At 41.8% G+C, this 21985-nt stretch overlaps 1 protein-coding gene across 4 annotated transcripts in view; it reads left to right on the top strand.

Annotated features, from left to right (window-relative positions):
- The window catches only part of Col4a4 (collagen, type IV, alpha 4), a 138616-nt gene that overhangs the window by 32964 nt on the left and 83667 nt on the right, over positions 1-21985 (top strand). For 3 of the 4 annotated variants that reach the window (NM_007735.2, XM_011238653.3, XM_030245430.1), the window contains exons 5-10: positions 12767-12901; positions 14073-14117; positions 14924-15040; positions 18262-18330; positions 19441-19476; positions 21092-21154. In NM_007735.2, the coding sequence (NP_031761.1) occupies positions 12767-12901; positions 14073-14117; positions 14924-15040; positions 18262-18330; positions 19441-19476; positions 21092-21154 (465 nt within the window). Of the gene's footprint in view, positions 1-12766; positions 12902-13096; positions 13124-14072; positions 14118-14923; positions 15041-18261; positions 18331-19440; positions 19477-21091; positions 21155-21985 lie in introns of those variants that run through there. The other variant, XM_011238652.1, reaches the window with a different exon arrangement.

Genomic DNA, 21985 nt, shown 5'->3' with positions numbered 1-21985 from the left:
ATCTTTCTGAGGCTAAGTCCTCCTCGGAGAATGAAGAAGCATGCAAAGGTGGCTTTCTACTTCCTATTTTTGTAAAGAGCCCATGAGAAGAAAGCAGAACACCGTATTGAGCTTAGAGCAGAGGAAGAGCCTAGAACATGTGGCTTGGTTATTATTTTTTTTTTTACTATTCTAATTTTTATCAGGTATTTTCTTATTTTACATTTCAAATGCTGTCCCAAAAGTTTCCTATACCCTCCCCCCGACTCTCCTACCCACCCACTCCCACTTCTTGGCCCTGGTGTTCCCCTGTACTGAAGCATATAAAATTTGCAAGACCAAGGGGCCTCTCTTCCCAATGATGGCCGACTAGGCCATCTTCTGCTACATATGCAGCTAGAGACATGAGATCTGGGAGTACTGGTTAGTTCATATTGTGGTTCCTCCTATAGGGTTGCAGATCCCTTCAGCTCCTTGGATACTTTCTCTAGCTCCTCCATTGGGGGCCCTGTGTTCCATCCAATAGCTGATGCCACTGCCATCAACACATTTTTGATGGGAGGATGGTAGGGTTTGAGTGACAGATGAAGAAAGACTATTGTCATTTCTGGCATACAAATGAGAATGGCACATGAATACATGGATCATAGGGGACTGGTGGGTTGGGGTCCGGGTGGGGGCACAATATGCCATCAGAGGTAAGGCATATGACCCAAGGGAAGGGCAGGCTGGAGGGAGCTAACAGATCTGTTGGGGAGAAAACTGAGGTCAAGGGAGTGAGGGAGACTGACACTTGGATAACCTGTGCAACAAATGATGTGACTGTCTTGGGGCTTGGCAGTGAATGGCTCTGAGCTAGAAGTACGGCAAATGTGCATACAGTTAGAGCCAGCCTAGGCTGCAGAGTGAGACTCTGTGTCCAAAAACTGCTGCTGCTGCTGCTGCTGCTGATGATGATGAAGTAAATGAGGAGGAGGGAGAGAAAAGCCAGAAATCTCACTGCAGACAACATAGGAGTCAGTGAGGCCCTACACTATGCCAGTAGAGTAGTGGGAGGCAGAGGGGTTTGGAGAGAGGCTGACCATCCAGGTAAGGATTCAAGGCAGCAAGGATGTGGGCTTGAGTAAGTCATGATCTTGAGGCAATTTTCTCATCTCTCAGTGTGGGGACAAAGTTGCACAACTTTCAGTGTTACTGGCTATGTTCCATGAGGTAGGGATGGAGGGTGGTTGATATATCGCCAAGATTAAGTTTGTTTAAGCCTTTTCTCCTTCCTGTGATAGTTTGATAGCTAATGCCATGGTCTCACAACCCAACGGGTACTGAAAACGTTTTCTTTGTTACTTCATTTGTGTTTTGTTTTGTTTTTACATTAACTAGATGTTTTGCCAAGAAAAACCACAAAAAGGTCATAGTAGAAAATTGGACACACACACACACACACACACTGTCCTAACTTACCAAGGCTCTTTGTTCTGGCCTTGGTTGACAGTCTCTCTCTCTCTCTCTTTTTTTAGATGGATTGTTTTATTTTTTTTAATTTTTTATTAGGTATTTTCCTCGTTTACATTTTCTTTTTTTTTTTCCATTTTTTATTAGGTATTTAACTCATTTACATTTCCAATGCTATACCAAAAGTCCCCCATATCCACCCACCCCCACTCCCCTGCCCACCCACTCCCCCTTTTTGGCCCTGGTATTCCCCTGTACTGGGGCATATAAAGTTTGCAAGTCCAATGGGCCTCTCTTTCCAGTGATGGCCGACTAGGCCATCTTTTGATATATATGCAGCTAGAGTCAAGAGCTCCGGGGTACTGGTTAGCTCATAATGTTGTTCCACCTATAGGGTTGCAGATCCCTTTAGCTCCTTGGCTACTTTCTCTAGCACCTCCATTGGGAGCCCTATGATCCATCCATTAGCTGACTGTGAGCATCCACTTCTGTGTTTGCTGGGCCCCGGCATAGTCTCACAAGAGACAGCTACATCTGCGTCCTTTCAATAAAATCTTGCTAGTGTATGCAATGGTGTCAGCGTTTGGATGCTGATTATGGGGTGGATCCCTGGCTATGGCAGTCTCTACATGGTCCATCCTTTCATCTCAGCTCCAAACTCCGTCTCTGTAACTCCTTCCATGGGTGTTTTGTTCCCAAATCTAAGGAGGGGCATAGTGTCCACACTTCAGTCTTCATTCTCCTTGAGTTTCATGTGTTTAGCAAATTATATCTTATATCTTGGGTATCCTAGGTTTGGGGCTAATATCCACTTATCAGTGAATACATATTGTGTGAGTTTCTTTGTGAATGTGTTACCTCACTCAGGATGATGCCCTCCAGGTCCATCCATTTGGCTAGGAATTTCATAAATTCATTCTTTTTAATAGCTGAGTAGTACTCCATTGTGTAGATGTACCACATTTTCTGTATCCATTCCTCTGTTGAGGGGCATCTAGGTTCTTTCCAGCTTCTGGCTATTATAAATAAGGCTGCTATGAACATAGTGGAGCATGTGTCCTTCTTACCTGTTGGGGCATCTTCTGGATATATGCCCAGGAGAGGTATTGCTGGATCCTCCGGTAGTACTATGTCCAGTTTTCTGAGGAACCGCCAGACTGATTTCCAGAGTGGTTGTACAAGCCTGCACTCCCACCAACAATGGAGGAGTGTTCCTCTTTCTCCACATCCTCGCCAGCATCTGCTGTCACCTGAATTTTTGATCTTAGCCATTCTGACTGGTGTGAGGTGGAATCTCAGGGTTGTTTTGATTTGCATTTCCCTGATGATTAAGGATGTTGAACATTTTTTCAAGTGCTTCTCTGCCATTCGGTATTCCTCAGGTGAGAATTCTTTGTTCAGTTCTGAGCCCCATTTTTTAATGGGGTTATTTGATTTTCTGAAGTCCACCTTCTTGAGTTCTTTATATATGTTGGATATTAGTCCCCTATCTGATTTAGGATAGGTAAAGATCCTTTCCAATCTGTTGGTGGTCTTTTTGTCTTATTGACGGTGTCTTTTGCCTTGCAGAAACTTTGGAGTTTCATTAGGTCCCATTTGTCGATTCTCGATCTTACAGCACAAGCCATTGCTGTTCTGTTCAGGAATTTTTCCCCTGTGCCCATATCTTCAAGGCTTTTCCCCACTTTCTCCTCTATAAGTTTCAGTGTCTCTGGTTTTATGTGAAGTTCCTTGATCCACTTAGATTTGACCTTAGTACAAGGAGATAAGTATGGATCGATTCGCATTCTTCTACACGATAACAACCAGTTGTGCCAGCACCAATTGTTGAAAATGCTGTCTTTCTTCCACTGGATGGTTTTAGCTCCCTTGTCGAAGATCAAGTGACCATAGGTGTGTGGGTTCATTTCTGGATCTTCAATTCTATTCCATTGGTCTACTTGTCTGTCTCTATACCAGTACCATGCAGTTTTTATCACAATTGCTCTGTAGTAAAGCTTTAGGTCTGGCATGGTGATTCCGCCAGAAGTTCTTTTATCCTTGAGAAGACTTTTTGCTATCCTAGGTTTTTTGTTATTCCAGACAAATTTGCAAATTGCTCCTTCCAATTCGTTGAAGAATTGAGTTGGAATTTTGATGGGGATTGCATTGAATCTGTAGATTGCTTTTGGCAAGATAGCCATTTTTACAATGTTGATCCTGCCAATCCATGAGCATGGGAGATCTTTCCATCTTCTGAGATCTTCTTTAATTTCTTTCTTCAGAGATTTGAAGTTTTTATCATACAGATCTTTCACCTCCTTAGTTAGAGTCACGCCAAGATATTTTATATTATTTGTGACTATTGAGAAGGGTGTTGTTTCCCTAATTTCTTTCTCAGCCTGTTTATTCTTTGTATAGAGAAAGGCCATTGACTTGTTTGAGTTTATTTTATATCCAGCTACTTCACCGAAGCTGTTTATCATGTTTAGGAGTTCTCTGGTAGAATTTTTAGGGTCACTTATATATACTATCATATCATCTGCAAAAAGTGATATTTTGACTTCCTCTTTTCCAATTTGTATCCCCTTGATCTCCTTTTGTTGTCGAATTGCTCTGGCTAATACTTCAAGTACTATGTTGAAAAGGTAGGGAGAAAGTGGGCAGCCTTGTCTAGTCCCTGATTTTAGTGGGATTGCTTCCAGCTTCTCTCCATTTACTTTGATGTTGGCTACTGGTTTGCTGTAGATTGCTTTTATCATGTTTAGGTATGGGCCTTGAATTCCTGATCTTTCCAAAACTTTTATCATGAATGGGTGTTGGATCTTGTCAAATGCTTTTTCTGCATCTAACGAGATGATCATGTGGTTTTTGTCTTTGAGTTTGTTTATATAATGGATTACATTGATGGATTTTCGTATATTAAACCATCCCTGCATCCCTGGAATAAAACCTACTTGGTCAGGATGGATGATTGCTTTAATGTGTTCTTGGATTCGGTTAGCGAGAATTTTATTGAGGATTTTTGCATCGATATTCATAAGAGAAATTGGTCTGAAGTTCTCTATTTTTGTTGGATCTTTCTGTGGTTTAGGTATCAGAGTAATAGTGGCTTCATAAAATGAGTTGGGTAGAGTACCTTCTACTTCTATTTTGTGAAATAGTTTGTGCAGAATTGGAATTAGATCTTCTTTGAAGGTCTGATAGAACTCTGCACTAAACCCATCTGGTCCTGGGCTTTTTTTGGTTGGGAGACTATTAATAACTGCTTCTATTTCTTTAGGTGATATGGGACTGTTTAGATGGTCAACTTGATCCTGATTCAACTTTGGTACCTGGTATCTGTCCAGAAATTTGTCCATTTCGTCCAGGTTTTCCAGTTTTGTTGAGTATAGCCTTTTGTAGAAGGATCTGATGGTGTTTTGGATTTCTTCAGGATCTGTTGTTATGTCTCCCTTTTCATTTCTGATTTTGTTAATTAGGATTTTGTCCCTGTGCCCTTTAGTGAGTCTAGCTAAGGGTTTATCTATCTTGTTGATTTTCTCAAAGAACCAACTCCTCGTTTGGTTAATTCTTTGAATAGTTCTTCTTGTTTCCACTTGGTTGATTTCACCCCTGAGTTTGATTATTTCCTGCCGTCTACTCCTCTTGGGTGAATTTGCTTCCTTTTTTTCTAGGGCTTTTAGATGTGTTGTCAAGCTGCTAGTATGTGCTGTCTCCCGTTTCTTCTTGGAGGCACTCAGCGCTATGAGTTTCCCTCTTAGAAATGCTTTCATTGTGTCCCATAGGTTTGGGTACGTTGTGGCTTCATTTTCATTAAACTCTAAAAAGTCTTTAATTTCTTTCTTTATTCCTTCCTTGACCAAGGTATCATTGAGAAGAGTGTTATTCAGTTTCCACGTGAATGTTGGCTTTCCATTATTTATGTTGTTATTGAAGATCAGTCTTAGGCCATGGTGGTCTGATAGGATACATGGGACAATTTCAATATTTTTGTATCTATTGAGACCTGTTTTGTGACCAATTATATGGTCAATTTTGGAGAAGGTCCCGTGAGGTGCTGAGAAGAAGGTATATCCTTTTGTTTTAGGATAAAATGTTCTGTAGATATCTGTCAGGTCCATTTGTTTCATAACTTCTGTTAGTTTCACTGTGTCCCTGTTTAGTTTCTGTTTCCACGATCTGTCCTTTGAAGAAAGTGGTGTGTTGAAGTCTCCCACTATTATTGTGTGAGGTGCAATGTATGCTTTGAGCTTTACTAAAGTGTCTCTAATGAATGTGGCTGCCCTTGCATTTGGTGCGTAGATATTCAGAATTGAGAGTTCCTCTTGGAGGATTTTACCTTTGATGAGTATGAAGTGTCCCTCCTTGTCTTTTTTGATAACTTTGGGTTGGAAGTCGATTTTATCCGATATTAAAATGGCTACTCCAGCTTGTTTCTTCAGTCCATTTGCTTGGAAAATTGTTTTCCAGCCTTTCACTCTGAGGTAGTGTCTGTCTTTTTCCCTGAGATGGGTTTCCTGTAAGCAGCAGAATGTTGGGTCCTGTTTGTGTAGCCAGTCTGTTAGTCTATGTCTTTTTATTGGGGAATTGAGTCCATTGATATTAAGAGATATTAAGGAAAAGTAATTGTTGCTCCCTTTTATTTTTGTTGTTAGAGTTGGCATTCTGTTCTTGTGGCTGTCTTCTTTTTGGTTTGTTGAATGATTACTTTCTTGGTTGTTCTAGGGCGTGATTTCCGTCCTTGTATTGCTTCTTTTCTGTTATTATCCTTTGAAGGGCTGGATTCGTGGAAAGATATTGTGTGAACTTGGTTTTGTCGTGGAATACTTTGGTTTCTCCATCTATGGTAATTGAGAGTTTGGCCGGGTATAGTAGCCTGGGCTGGCATTTTCGTTTACATTTTCAATGCTATCCCAAAGGTCCTCCATATCCACCCCCGACCCCCTACCCACCCACAGTCTCTTTTAAAGTTCCCATAGAAAGATCACCTCTCTCTCTCATTCTCTCTCTCTCCCTCTCTCTCTCTCTCTCTCTCTCTCTCTCTCTCTCTCTCTCTCTCTGTGTGTGTGTGCACACGCGCGTGCATGCATGTGTGTAGAAGCCAAGAGCCAATCTCTGAAGCCCTTTCACCTTTAAGGGTCTCTTAATTGGCCTGGATCTCATCAAGTAAGCAAGGGATCTGTCTGGATCGACATCCTTGGATACACATCTCAATTCCTTCCTCAAACCTATGCCTCCCACCTCAGTTTTAAAACATGGGTTCTGCATACCCAAGGAACTAAAGGGATCTGCAACCCTATAGTTGGAACAACAATATGAACTAACCAGTATCCCGGAGCTCTTGACTCTAGCTGCATATGTATCAAAAGATGGCCTAGTCGGCCATCACTGGAAAGAGAGGCCCATTGGACTTGCAAACTTTATATGCCCCAGTACAGGGGAATGCCAGGGCCAAAAAATGGGAATGGGTGGGTAGGGAAGTGGGGGTGGGGTATGGGGGACTTTTGGGATAGCATTGGAAATGTAATTGAGGAAAATACCTAATTAAAAAAATTAAAAATGGGTTCTGGAGCTTAAAAGGTCTCCATGCTTGCACAGTAAGGAGTCATCTCCTTAGCCCTATGTTTGTAGTTATCAGTTTGCAACTAAACTGATAAAAATCACAAGAGTGCTGTGGTTTTTTTAAAATCATCCCTCATGGGTTCTGGTCTCAGAGAAGCCAGATCAGTGGCAGCCAAAAAGGCTAACTTGAAATTTTGATTTGTGTTCTCAAGAAAGGTATAATTTTGTATCTTTTGCTTTCTTCTACCTTGTAAAACAGACGTAGTTTTCTTACTCCTTAGTTAACCAGGGACAGTCTTAAAAATGTCCTCAGCTCCGAGTGACACTGCGTGCACTCTGGTCTCCCTTCTTTGATCAGCTGAGCCAGGAGCCTGTGCTGCTGTAAGGAAGCCGGTAACTGCTATGATGACCCGTGTCAGCTTGGCCCTGGAGAAGAGGGAAAGGGATAACCTGGTGGTTTCATGGGGCACACCCAACTTGCCCAGGGGTCAAGCTGATCGTCTTTGGATTCTGCAGCCAGTGACTTCACTGTCTTATAATGAACATCACAAACCACAGAGTCAGTTTTGTCCACATAGGAGGAGTACTATAAACCACAGCTGTTCAACCCGAAACTTAGCTGAAGGTCTCCATGTGGAACGGAGTTTAATCATGGTAGGTGAGCGGGATTAAGGCTTGCAATCAGGTATACCTAGAAAGAGAGAGAGATTCAGATACAGATAGAGAAATTACACACACACACACACACACACACACACATATGTATATATGTGTGTGGGTGTATGAAAAGCCTTGTGATGATTGGTTTTCTAGTTTTGAAAAATAACTTTCATAGACTGTTACTTTTCTCTCTTCACTCTGTCTATTCTAAGATAGCCTTAGAGATAAGCAAGCCTAAATATTTACTTATAAGGTTTTCTTCCCCTGACCCCATTTTTATGCGAACAGATTTAATGAAAATAGACATTCTTTCTGTGTTACCGTAGATAAATTATTTATTCTAATGGAATGAACTGGCAGACCACTATCTCAAAGACTAACGTTTGAGGGGATTTTTTTCTGAGCAGCTTTTAGACAGATTTAGTACAGTTAACCAAGGTTCAATGTGATTCTTTTAAAATTTTTATCATATAACAAAATAGCTAATAATATTAAAAAGCACTAAAATGAAGTCATAACGTTCATAGTCTTCAAAGGGGGACATTCCAAATTTTATGTGAGTTTTCCACTTACAAAGTTACTGTTTAGGGAGGTTGGAATCAAGGCCTAACTGCCTCTGTCCAATAGTTTAAGACTCCAGCAGGCTTGCAAGTCAGCTCGCTGCTCAGCAGGTGGCGGGGTGCTCTAGAGTATACAGTTCCATGGAAGGGTCCTGGAGCTTTACAGATGTTCTGAAAGCCAGAGTTCTGGGGACAGTAGTTTGGGGCTTCAAGGAAATATTTGCACCCATCTTTCCTTGAAGTGGGGCAGGGCTCACCTTATTTTGTGAAACATTTTTTTTTGTCCTCTGCAGTTACAGTCTGAGTGTGTTTTGTCTCCCACAGACTCATGATGCGGCTCAATCCCCAAAGTCATGTGTTAGTGGTATTAACGGGTATCAAGAAAAGTACAATTACCGTAATGCTTAGAGGTAGGGACGCTGTGAAGTAAATAGATTAGAGGATTAGATTGGAGCCCCCAGGATTAATTCCGATGGCTAATTAAGGATGGGGCAGAAGCTAGCCCCTCCCCCTCTCTTTCTCTCATCTCTGTGTGGTATAGCTTCCTGGCCTCTGGCCAGAGCCTGTACTGTGACATTTATACTTTGCTTCTACTTTCATAACTATGAGCCCAAATAAAAATTTCCATCCTTTGTTTTATCTTTTGTTGGTTTGGTTGGTTTTCTGATGGTTTGTTTGTTTGTTTGTTGTGATACTGGAGATTAAACCTCATGTACACCAGGTGTGTGCTCTACCATTAAGCTCCTTCCTCAGCCCAGCTTTTTTTTTTTATAAAGCACTCCTCCTCTAGGTTGTTTAATTGTAGTAACAAAAGGCCAGCCAACCCATCTCTCTTGCCAGCATGGTCTTGGATACCTAGGTTCTGTCTCCCAGGAGGTCCCAGTTCAGTGAGTATAGGGTTAGGAAGAGGGCATGGGTACGAGGTTGGTGGAAACGGGTAAGAAGTGTTCTTTAGCACCTTGGAAAGACATTTTATTTTTAAGGGCAAGGGCAGGAGGTCAGGGTGAGATGGTCTCTCCATGGGAAATTTGAGGGCAGGAATGGAGGGCCCTTGTCAGTGAGTAAAGACAGCATGCTCAAAGCTTTGAAGACAAGAGCTTCCCAGAAACGGCTAGAAGTTGGTGTGCTTGCCGTGTCCGGGAAGGGGACCTTGGAGGAAGGTTTGCTTTCCCTCAGTAATGCAAACAGCTATTTTCTGCTCTGCTGTTTTTTTCTAAGTATTTTTATGGTTCTTTCTCTAATTGGGACCCATTCCCACAGCATACTAAATAGAATTCCATTAGGCTTACCATGGTGTTAAACATTTCCACTCCCCCACCCCTGCCCCCCCTTATTTTCCTCTGCAAAGTCCCATTAGCTTACTGGATTCGGGATTGCATGTTTGAAATGAAACACATTAAAGAGATTTATGGCCAGTTAATTGGCTGTCTCTTTCTTAGTTTCTCTTTTATATGAGAGTTCATCTTGCTGTGTTCTCAATAGCACATTGTTGCAAAATACTGTATTCAAAGAAGGTCATTTGGGGAGGTGGTGTACAAATTGCTCACAGGACAAAAAGATACTTCTAGACTTACTATAATAGCAATTGTTTTCAGATTTTCATATCTAGGGAAAAAAGAGAACTTTTAAATGTCTGTTAATTAATCTCATTTAAAAGGTTAATATTAGATATAAGATTAATTGACACAGGCTAGGAAGGTCTTTTCAGGTTGTGGTCTAGAATGTACATGCTATGCATTATAAATTGATCTACCTTCCCCACTTCCCAGAGTCTCACAGTCCTGCTTCATTACTGCTATTTGGTCACACACACAAGTTTCAAGCTTTTCTAATTCTCAATTAACTGTAGCCATTATGTTGAGGATGGAAAAGATGAAGAAACAGAAAATACATACAGAGAATAGTTTTCAATTGCACGGTCCGGGTAGATGTTAAAGGTTGTCAGTAATGCTGTGGACCTGGTGGCTTAATGGTGACGCAGAAGTGGCAATTTATCTTTATTACAAAGGTCACAGTTGCTGATTGTAGGATGCACCAGGAGGGGAATGTGACATGGCCCTGGCTTGTATTTTTCCCTCTCCTCATGCTTGCATACCATCTAGAAGCCTTCATTTGTAAACAGATAGCCAGCCATAGGCTCTGTCCTGTTTCTTGAGGGTTGGGAGCATAGGGCATACTGTTCTGTGGCTTGTTTTTGTCGTTTACACATTTGTCACAATAGCACGGAATAACAGCGGTTAGCATTTATCACAACAGGTGCTCTCTTAAATAGCCTTACAGGTTTTATTCTTTTTGGCCCTAAGCTGTTGACAAAGATGCCGAGCATGAGAGAGGTTAGAGATGTAGTCCAGAAAGGTGGGAATGAAGCCCACTATTATATATAATTAACATATGCTAATGAAATAGTAAGTGTGGCCTTGAGCTTTGAGACCATTCTGTCCTGTTACTTAATCACCGTCTTCCTCATGTTCCCTGTCAGCCAGAGTGCGTCTTTGTTGCTCTCTCCAATGGCTGTTTATAAATGCTGTCAGTGTGGCACATTCTCCTTAGACCCTCACTGCAGGTCTCTCTCTCTCTCTCCCTCTGCCACCTTCTAGGCTACTTACTTGCCTTCCATGTTTTCTCTGATACTTGTTAGCTCAGGAAGGTGGGTCTAAATTGTGCTTTTTTGTTAGAAGTCACACAATGTGTTCATCGTATCTCAGACTGGTGGATTTTTGTAAGACTCTGTTTTTCCCGTTATCCAAGTGATATTGTATTGATTTATTCTTGTATTCTTGTATTGTTGCGAGTAGCTCCTTCACCAGGTCCCAGTTTCGTCCTTTACATCATCTCCCTTTGCTTGGTTGGGCCTGCCTAAGTCAGCATCACTGTGTAAACAGGGTTCAAGTGTGGTAATGGTTGGGTCCCACTGGTGTTAGGCATCTGTGCTGGTCTGGTTGGAAGAGCTGGCTATTGTCCTGCTTTTAGGGGAACATCTGGTTATTAGATTTTTCAGCACACAATACTTCCTTCATGGGATCACACAGACAAGGTACCCAAAAACGAATGGGCTAACACCTTGATTTGGGATATTTCAGAGTTTTAAACATATAGGACTCTGCAAGAAATAGTTTCCCAGAATGCTGTACATCTCCGAGACCATCCTGCATTTGTTCTAGAAATCTAAGAGATATGATCTTAGTCGGTAGCTGCCAAAATTTATCAAGCGTTTCTGTCCTTGTCGCAAGACATATTTGATCATTGAATGCAGTTACAGGGCAGCAAGATGGCTCAGTGTTAAGTCATTTACTGTCAAACCTGAAGACCTGACCTGAGTTCTATCTCTGGGGCTTGCATGGTAGAGGGGGGAACTGATTCCAACCTCAATATACATCTCTGGGGCAAGTATGTTGCATACACATACACAACACACACGTGCATGTGCACACACACAGACACATACATGCTGCAATACAACAATTTAAAAATGTTTGTTTGTTTGTTTGTTTGTTTGTTTGTTTGTTTCTTGAGACAGGGTTTTACTGTGCAGCCCTGGCTGTCCTGGAACTCACTCTGTAGACCAGGCTGGTCTCAAACTCACAGAACCCCACCTGCCTCATGCCTCCCAATTGCTGGGATTAAAGATGTGCACCACCACTGCCCAGCTAAGATGTTAATTTTTTAAATATGAAGTTATGAGTGAGTTTGGGGGCAAGAGGCTTTTTTTCTTGATGGATTTTAGAAAATTTGAAGAATCACTAAACCCCATAGCCCAACTGTGAGTGAATTTGAGGAGGGTTTTCAATTCTAGTGAGAGATAACAGATGATGAACAATGTGGTGGCAAAACAAGCTGAGCACATTTGTCACCCCAGGGACAGAATATTGAGACACAGTGTCATTTGGACAAACTGATCCTATATTTCTGTGTCCACTCAAATAGCTTCTTTGTTGCCATTGGTTGATAATCTTATAAAGAAATCAATGATTGAATTTCTGCAAATCAAAATTATAATGTGAAAGAATTATTTTTTTTCCAAGTTCAAAATCACTAACTGTACAGGGGCAGAGGAGGAGGGCAGCTACAGGACATAAAGTCATTGTCCCTATCAAGTCTACCAGGCACTTTCTCCGTCATTCATAGATAGCTCTGTTCCTCACATGGTAGCAGCAAGAGTTTGATATTTTTAGTTCTATGATTCATAAACCATCTTAAGACCTACAAATGCAATTGGCAGTGGGCAAAAAACAGAGCCTTAATCAACCCATGTCTGCAAACATATAGTCTCCTTGTATATACACACATGCATATATGCATACATAAGCACACATACATGTACATATGAATGCATTCACACATATGCATACACACATATTTATGTGCACACACACAATAATGGGCAGTTAATACAGAGCTTAAAAATCAGCTTGAAAAGGCAATGCTATATAAGCTACTTTTATCAACTGATTGTTTGTGGTTTTTATTGGAATTTGCCCAACTTTAATGTTCTGATTTCTCTATACTCACAGGGACGTGCCTGTGTTAGCAAACATTATTTACAGCTTATTTGGCTCTTCTTTCCATTTCAGGGTCACCCAGGACCACTGGGACCACAGGGACCAATAGGGCCCTTGGGACCCCTGGGACCTATTGGGATTCCAGGAGAAAAAGGAGAGAGAGGAGACAGTGGCTCACCTGGACCACCAGGAGAGAAAGGAGACAAGGTGAGTGGGTCACTCAGTATCCTACCAGTCTCTAGTGCTCAGGGCTTGTTTATTTGTTTGCTTAGTTTAAAGTCTGAGGATAATATTGGTATTTAGAAGAAAACTTTGGCCTGGATCAGCAAGCTATAAATCTCTGTAGCTGCTTAAAGGAGTCAAAGAGAAAAAGAAGGGAAAATCTATGCAGCTACAGTGGCCTGGAGGCACAGAGGCATGGACATAGAGGTGAGACGCATGGCAGGTAAGCAGCTACGTGACAGGCAGGAGAAGTTTGGGGAAAGATGAATGGAACCTAAACTGTCTGGGAAGTCCAAAGTCTTAGAAGCATGCTTAGAGAAGAGGAAGGTAGAAAGGTGCTCTTCTGAATAATCTAAGGCAGTGGGCAGATTTGTGAAGCTGCTTGCCCCTAGCCTGGTGGGTGGGGGGTTTGGAAAGGAAACAATACATTATCTCATTAAAGGCCAAATTATTCCACCCATCTCTTGATAATGCTCAGGCTCAGGAATACTACACAACTGCACATGGTCAAAAACTAAGACTGTGGTAACCAGTCTTTTTCTCGGCCCCTCTCCTGAGGAGTAGGCCCTCCTAGAACATTTCTTTAATCTCTAAATGTGCCCAGGGAAGACTGTTGTTGTTCATCTGCTTTCCAAACAATCCAAGCAAAGCATTTTGTGTGCCAGGCTGAACCTTGCATTTCTCAGTCAACCGCAGGTCTTAGAGATCATCCTGTGTTAATTTCTTAACCCACATTTATGTCTTGAGAAAATACCATGGGATATGCCACTCAACGTGTCAAACCGTGGCTTATTTCCTGTTGGTGAAAATATGAAATGATTTCATAACTCTATATAAGCCAGGATGTAGATCTGTCAGTTGCCGTTGGTCACATTAAGGTCCTGTTGTCCTGGGAAGGATTCTGAGGGCTGGAGTTTGGCACCGTGACAAATATTTATTCTGGGTTGGTTCTGCCAAGTTGCCTTCCTGGGTCCATAAAACAGAGGGGGAAAGAATGCTTCTTAACTGCTGAGGTCTTGACCAATCAGTGAACAACACGTGAAAGTGACTGTTAAGGGCTTTTGATGTGGAACCACTGTTAATAGTTTCCAGTAAACAGACTTGCCTATCTAATAATTAGTCATGTTTACATCTTTGTTTTATATTTTGGAATTAGGGTCCAACTGGTGTCCCTGGATTTCCAGGTGTGGATGGTGTACCTGTAAGTGTCCTCTCACGTTGCTCCGTCATTTTAAGGAAGAAAGAGTCACTGGAAGCCTTAAAGGGAAACAGTGTGGTGGTGCACACATACCATCTGAGTACTTGGGAGGTTGAGACAGAGGGATTACACATTTGAGGCCATCCAACGGTTTACATAATGAGAGCCTGTCTTAAAAGGGGGGGGGGGGAAGAAAAGAAAAGAAAAGAAAAGAAAAGAAAAGAAAAGAAAGAAAAGAAACACCATCATAATCATAAACAAAGTCCCGGAAAAAACAGATGTTCCAAAAATATGTATGGTTAGTTTTTACTTTTAAATTCTGTAGCTTATTCTTCAATCTTGTGTAATAACTCTCAAACCAAAGCATTTCACATGAAGAGCAAAGCCCTCAGACAAATTAACAAAGAAGAAATTGAATCCAAAATAGACTCTAGATACACCTGTTTCTTCATGCACAGTGCTCTGGAATGAAACGTGTGTCCATAAGAGAAGCCTCATTTTCTGGTGTGTCCCAGCTTTGCAAGTAACCTTTTGAGAGTCATCCAGCACAGACGACCTGTGAAAGGAGAAATCAGGGTTTGGGAAACTTTAGAATGCAGTAGATACCTCCAAAGCAGGAGAAGAACTCAAGCTAAATTAACTTGCCAGACAGACTGCATGCACTTTAAAGCTGTAATTTTGCCAGATAGCACGGTTAGAGCGCCTCACAAAATGAAACAAGTATACAAATGGGTCATGGTTTCTGCAGATCAAGGTGCATGTCGGGGGTTTTCTTGCAGAAATGTCACTCATAGCTTTGTCATTCCTAGGGTCACCCAGGGCCTCCTGGACCCAGAGGCAAACCTGGTGTGGACGGCTACAATGGCTCACGTGGTGATCCGGGCTATCCAGGAGAAAGAGGAGCTCCAGGCCCAGGCGGCCCCCCTGTAAGACACCATTAGCACAGCCTAGAGGGATCCTAAGTGAAAAGATTTTATGAATTGCAGGAACCGGCTTGGTATACTCGGGAACTGGAACTGGCCTCACTGCACTTTTGCCTGCAGCATGGTCAACAAAACCGGATGCTTGGAGGAAGCAGGAGGGGAGGTGGGCAGAACCAAAACATGTAGGGGTTTAAGTAGGCTGGGGAAAGGGAGGACACTGAGTGGCATTAAGATGGGATGTGAAATAACTGACTTCATTAAGGCAGTTCTTGCTCCTGCATGAAGTTAAAGGAGGAGGCAGTTTACCAAAACTTACAATCCCACTACTCAGGATGAGTTTGTTATTTGAAGATAGCTTCTACAAGGGGCATCCCTTATTCTCACCACCCACCTGTCCAGCTCTCTCCCTTGAGTAAAAATCAGAAGTGATTTGGCCTGAGTCAAAATGCACTGTTAAGAAATTCTCAAAGAACTAATAAAAATTGAGAAAATTTTAAATAAAAATTATTGTTTATATCATTTATATATTATTATATGCTTTATATATTTTATATGTTAGTTACAAAATTTATAAAATATAAGAATTTATAAAATAAAATTTATAAAATATTATTTATATTAAATAGATAAATAAATAAGAAAATATTAATTAATTAATTAATTAATTCTTTCCCTTAGGAATCAAGTTTCACTTTCTATGTATGGTTGTCTTTCAGCTTTTCTCCTTTGCTATTTAAATATTTTCTTAAACCCTCCCAAGAGGTTTCTTTTTGGCACTACTAGAGCCATCCATTTTCTCTTCAGTCATCTTCCCTGTGCTCTCGACTGAAGGAGAACTGTCTGAACTTAGAACTCAGACGGAATTCCAGGCTGCCACCATTCTTCACATCACATATAAATCATCTGTGGGTGTCAATGTTCTTAGTCAAGCACACCCTTCTCCAAGTTTCAAAGCTGTGAGATGAAGACACACAGAGGAAGCCCCTCCCCCTTCCACTGAATCAGGCATTTCTGAGGTCAGGGGCGGGCAGGGGCAGTAGCTTTACCATAGCAGGCAGTGCTGACCACAGGGTTGGGATGTACCTTTGTTAAGCAGCATTCTCTTTGTCACTTCTGATCACCCTGCCTGTAAATTGAAACTGTCCTGAATGCTAAAGCTACCCAAAGCAACTCACATATGGATGGGATGGGCAAAGCTACTACTGTCTTGTGGCCTTTTAGTGTTTCATTACTCTGTTAAAAACTTGCTGTCACTTATAAATCTATGAAGTGAAAAAAAAATAGAACAAATATTTATGTAGTACTTTGTGATTTTAAACATCTGAGAATCAAAGTGTTGAGTTGTATAATAGAAAAAAAATTCTCCAGGCTGTTTTGAATGGTGTTTTCCTTTTCCTTATCATGTAATATATAATACCAAATTAACCTTTTTTCCATGCTGTGACAAATTGTCACACTCTTTCAATGTTTGGGTCAGTTTTCATTATTGAGAAATATCTTTATCACAGTCTGTGTCTCCGTGCTTGAGCCCACCTGCCCTAGGTGCTGCGGTGGCCATGATTTCTCTAACTCCACTTACACTCCCTGAGTTGCACTGGCAACATTGTAAATGGCTCTCTTGTGTTTCTCTTCCTTTCATCTTCCGAGACTAATTTCCTCTTTCAAGTAGTCATTTTTGTAAAAATGTCACTTGGGTTTATATGTGAGAGAAAAGGAAGCAACACATCTATGTGTTTTGCTGTGCTTTGCTGTGTGTGTGTACACACATGTCTGAATAAAAAATGTACAGTCGCACTCCTGCAGACAAACTCCCACCCACGTTCCTATAGAGAACTTTACTGAAACTCACTGGGTCACAAAACACAGACGCAAAAGCAAAGGGGACACTATGTGGGAACAGGGAGATCAGCAGAAGTGGGAGGGGACAAGAGAAACTGGGTGACTATTGAAGAGATAAATTATGCACACGTATGTAAATGTCAGGACAAAAGCCCTGATTCTGCATAATTAATATATGCTAATAATACAGTGGACCAAGAGGTGCAGTGATCAATCATGGCAGGCTTATGCTGTGCTCAGTCACAATAAGCTTCGAAACACATGCCATGATTTGTCATTGACCATGACCAGTCTGTTATTCATGTGGTGATCTGTGGACTGAGGAGCGAGCCGTGAATTCTTTTTTGTTTGTTTTAAATCTGGGGATCAAGCTCAGGTTTGCCAGACAAGCATTCTGCCTCCAAGTTTCTGCCTTAATCTTTGTGCAGCTATTCAGTCTATTTCCACTTGACTCATTAACTGATCTAAGTTAGTGTGGAACTGAAATCCATACAGACTGGATGTGTAGGAAGCCACAGCTGCCTGAGAAAGCTAAGCGGATGAGTCAAGGAAACAGTTGATATGATGTGCCAGGAAGCCACTGAATATCTCTCCCCTCCCCCCAAAAACCAAGTCAAGCCTTTTTTATGAATAGGATCAGCTTGAGAAATTTACACCCCTTCACTGAGCTTGCTAATATGATGAAGGCAGAAATTCTGGGTTAATGCAAGCAAGTTAATGTGTGTAAGATATTAACTGGGATTTTAAGTTGTTCTATAGGAAAACTATAATGGAATTCATTGAGCTATTTCACTTACTGCCTAAAAATGTTCTAAACAGCAGGGGCATAGTGGGGACATGCCTTTATAGGAAAGAGTTTTAGGCAGGCAGGTTTCTGAGCTCCAGAGCAGCCTAAACTAAATAGCCAATTCCTGGTTAGCCACTGCTACATATTGATACCTTGTCTCAAAAGTCAGCTAGCTAGCCAAGCAACCAGCCAAACAAAATGGGAGCAGTTTCACCAAAGGGAAGCTGCTGTGAAGTTTGAAAAAAGCCTTAGAAGATCATACAAGCTCTTCTTTGATACAAATACCGAAATGGGCCGAGTAATTAAATTGAAAAATTACATACTTTTAAGAGTAATGCCTTGTATTATAGTATGAGAAAAACGTAGTCTTTCTACCCCATAATTAGTAACTGACCATTGGTGAGTGGTTGGTCTAATTGAATGGCTGAGTACAGGTGTATGAAAACCTTGGACCTCAGGCTGATAACAATCAAGGAGACCATAATTCCATCCCAGTGAAATGGCTACAGTGCTTTTTACTGGTGACTAATATTTCATATAGAAGAGAAAATACTGAAATGGCAGCCTACTTTTTCCTAAGTGAATGTCTCCTTTTCAGGGTCAGCCTGGGGAAAATGGAGAAAAAGGAAGATCTGTGTACATTACTGGTGGCGTTAAAGGTATTCAGGTAAGTTTTATGGCCATTGTGCGTTTGACAAAGCCATTTTCCCAATAGGAAACACACGGGCAGGGATTTTCTATAAAGTATTATTGGATGTACTGATTTATTTTATTTTACTTTGCCATTAACCTCATACAACAGATGGCTCTGTTCCCCTTGTGGAGAGGCATGGGCCTTAGTCTCTGGCTGTAGATTGCCTTGCCTCTGAGACATTCAGAGTTATAAGGAAGGACACATCCATTTCAAGGCTCCTTGGGATCATCATTGTTATTTGGATCAGGTTGTCAGTTGCTATGGACTGACCCAAGGCTCTGAGACACTTGAAGAGGCTTTGGTTGAACAGCCATGTGAGACTAATACCACAGAAATGACAACACCTAAAAGTGTAAGGACAGTACCTTAAGTGTAACTTGTGTTTAGAAAGAGCCTGCATCTAAGAGCATGCACACACTCTGATTGTCATGCAAAGCAATCAAACATCAACACAAAGCTGATTTTTAGATCTGGACTGGACGCCCTATCAGGGAGGGTGTCCTTGCTATCTCTTCCTGTCACTCTAGAGAGGTGGTTCTCAGCCTTCCTAATGCTGTGACCTTTTAATACAGTTCCACATGTTGGGGTGACCCCCAACCATAACATCATTCTGTTGCTTCTTCATAGCTGGAATTTTGCTACTCTTACGAATTGTAATGTAAATATCTGATATGCAGGAAAGCTGATATGTAACCCCCAAAGGAGATGAGACCTACAGGTTCAGAACTATTGTTCTAGAGCAAGATCTGGTGAGGACACTAGATGAGAGATAGGTATATTGTGGAAACAGGAATTTTAGATTTACCTGCTACAGTAAGATGAGCAGAAATACAACCCACATCTTTCTTCTATATTGTTCTGACTCTACCAGCCTTGTTTTGGTCTCCATTAGATAGACAGAGAATAAAGAAAGAAATCCACCATAGAGCCCTTACATGGTTGTTTTCTCAATAGTGACAAAGTGCATAGGTTGCCTGCCTGGGCTAGTACAGATCTGTCACGTTGCACTTCTCTCCCTCTGAGGCATCTGTGTCCTAGAAAAATGTCCTCCTCTTGTAAAACAGTATAATGATGTCATTGCAGGGAGACCGTGGGGACCCAGGACCACCCGGCTTACCAGTAAGTTTTCTGAGAAGACCATGGACATCCATCTTCTCTTCAAACAGATCTTTAGATTTTCAGTCCAGCATAACCAGCTACAAAATGTGTGGGGCCTATGTCATATCAAATAAAAATGTGGTCGCATGTCCAATCTTAAGAGTTTCATCTTACTGGGAGCAGGGTGTTGAGTCCATGTGAGGTGGTGTTCAAGTTCACCCATCAGGAAGCAACTGCTGAACCCAGCAAGCTGCCTCTTACACCCTGCCCCCCTGCCCCCACATTGTCTGGTCATAATCATTTAGCACTGCTAGGCATTTGCAGACCTGTGTGTGGGGGAATATATATATGTGTGTGTGTGTGTGTGTGTGTGTGTGTGTGTGTGTGTGTGTGTGTGTGTGTATATCTTCCTACATGAATATAGCAAATGGAATTTTGTACCACTTTTGTACATTTTTACCTACCAAATTCGTAACTGTTTATTGCTATTTTACCCCACTTTCGTCTCCCTGGATTTTGTATTTCAATAATCATATTAGCCTTTCTAGCTTATTAGTGTTTTCGAGATTGAAAGTAAAAGTAGCTTTGCCTCCCAGTGATTAACTTGCAATTCTGCTTTGTGGCTCCCGGCTATCCACAGAGTTACTCTCCCAGGTCAGTTCCCTAACTGAGCAGAAGCTCGATTTCATGTAATAAATGAGATGCTTTTGATGTCACTGCTGAAATAAATGCCTGTTCATCCCCCTAAAGAGGGCAGAGCGTCACACTCATAAGTCACTGGATGTGAGCTATAGAGCAGGGGGCTTCTCTCTGCACCTTTCCAGGGTTGCCCAGCCACCCCTACCATCTGCCACTGATGGTCTGCCACAATGCTGGCTTATGCGAGATGGAAAATTGCTTAAGTCTAAATAATCTTGTGAGACAGAAAATTGCTTAAGTCTGAATCATATTGATCCTGAGCTCGGGATAGTGTTTTATTTAGTTTGGTCTTCTAAACTACATTTCAAGAGTATTAAAAGTATAAATATATTAGTATTTAAATAAGGGAGAAGGAGAGATTGCTCATTGGTTAAGAGGACTCGCAGCTCTTGCAGAGGACCTGATCTTTGTTCCCAGCACCCACATGGAGGGTCATAACTGTTTGTGACTCTAGGTCTAGGGGATTCAATGCTCTCTTCTGGCTTCTGTATGTACATGGTACACCGACATATATATGTACAGGCAAATGGTTATAGGCATAAACTAAAAATGTCTTTAAATATACACATTGCCCAAGACTAATATGAGCATCTTGATATGCATCAAGTTGTGTTGAAATTGGGAAGAGCTAATGTAGTTTCTTCTTTGTGATTTTTATTATTACAAGATTTGTTTGTGAGGTGTTGATTGTTCTCTTGACCTGAAGGGAGCCCTACAACAAAGTGGTCACTCTTCCTGGCCTGGTGCTCCTAACTGCTAAGGATGTTCTCACTGACCGTGTGTGTGTGTGTGTGTGTGTGTGTGTTGCGTGGGCGACTGGCTGTTTCACAGGTTTTCTATCTACTTGGGCTTACATGCCATCCTTTCTGTGAGCAATGATTGTGGTTTTCACAGTAAATGTGCTGATCTGTCTCTCTCTCTCTCTCTCCCTCTTCAGGGATCTAGGGGTGCACAAGGGTCACCAGGGCCCATGGGGCATGCAGGCGCACCAGGGCTAGCAGTAAGTATTGCTGCTGACGTTGCCCCTCTGTAGCCAACAGTGCAGCAAAAACTGGGTCAAGCTGAAGAACCGCCTGTGATGGTTTGTATGTGCTGGTCTCAGGAAGTGGCATTATTAGAAGGTGTGACCCTGTTGGAGTAGGTGTGGCTTTGTTGGAGTAGTTGTGTCACTGTGGGTGTGCGTTTTAAAACCCTCATCCTAGCAGCCTTCAGATGAAGATGTAGAACTCCCAGCTCTGCCTGCACCATGCATGCCTAGATGCTGCCATGCTCCCACCTTGATAATAATGGACTGAACCTCTGAACCTGTAAGATAGCCCCAATTAAATGTTGTCCTTTATAAGACTTGCCTTGGTCATGGTGTCTGTTCATAGCAGTAAAACCTAAGACACCACCTTTATTGGCAGAAACCCATCTTGATGGACAGGTTCCCCAGAAAAAGCCACTGTCTACACAGAAAGATAGCCCATCCATGTTTAAAAGTGTACTGTGTGTCCTTATCATTTTTGAATGACACATAATAATACATAGAACTGAAGAGATAGCTTTCCACATGAGTCTGAGGTCTTGAGTTCTATTCCAGAACTCACATAAAAAGATCCAAGCATGGCAGTACATGTTTCTAATACCAGTCCTGGGGAAAAAGACGTGGGTGGAACTCTGGGCCTCCCTGACCAGTTGGCCTAGTCTAATTATTGAACCCCAGATTTCAGTTGGAGATAACTGTCTCTAAAGAAGAAATGACATCTGAGACGGATCCTGGTTTCTACGTGCATCACAGACACATGCACCTACACCCATGAGTGCACACACCTACTTGCACATACACACA

The sequence above is a fragment of the Mus musculus genome, chromosome 1 (assembly GCF_000001635.26).
Source record: "Mus musculus strain C57BL/6J chromosome 1, GRCm38.p6 C57BL/6J".
Taxonomy (NCBI): Eukaryota; Metazoa; Chordata; class Mammalia; order Rodentia; family Muridae; genus Mus; species Mus musculus.
This window is presented reverse-complemented; position numbering and strand designations above follow the sequence as displayed.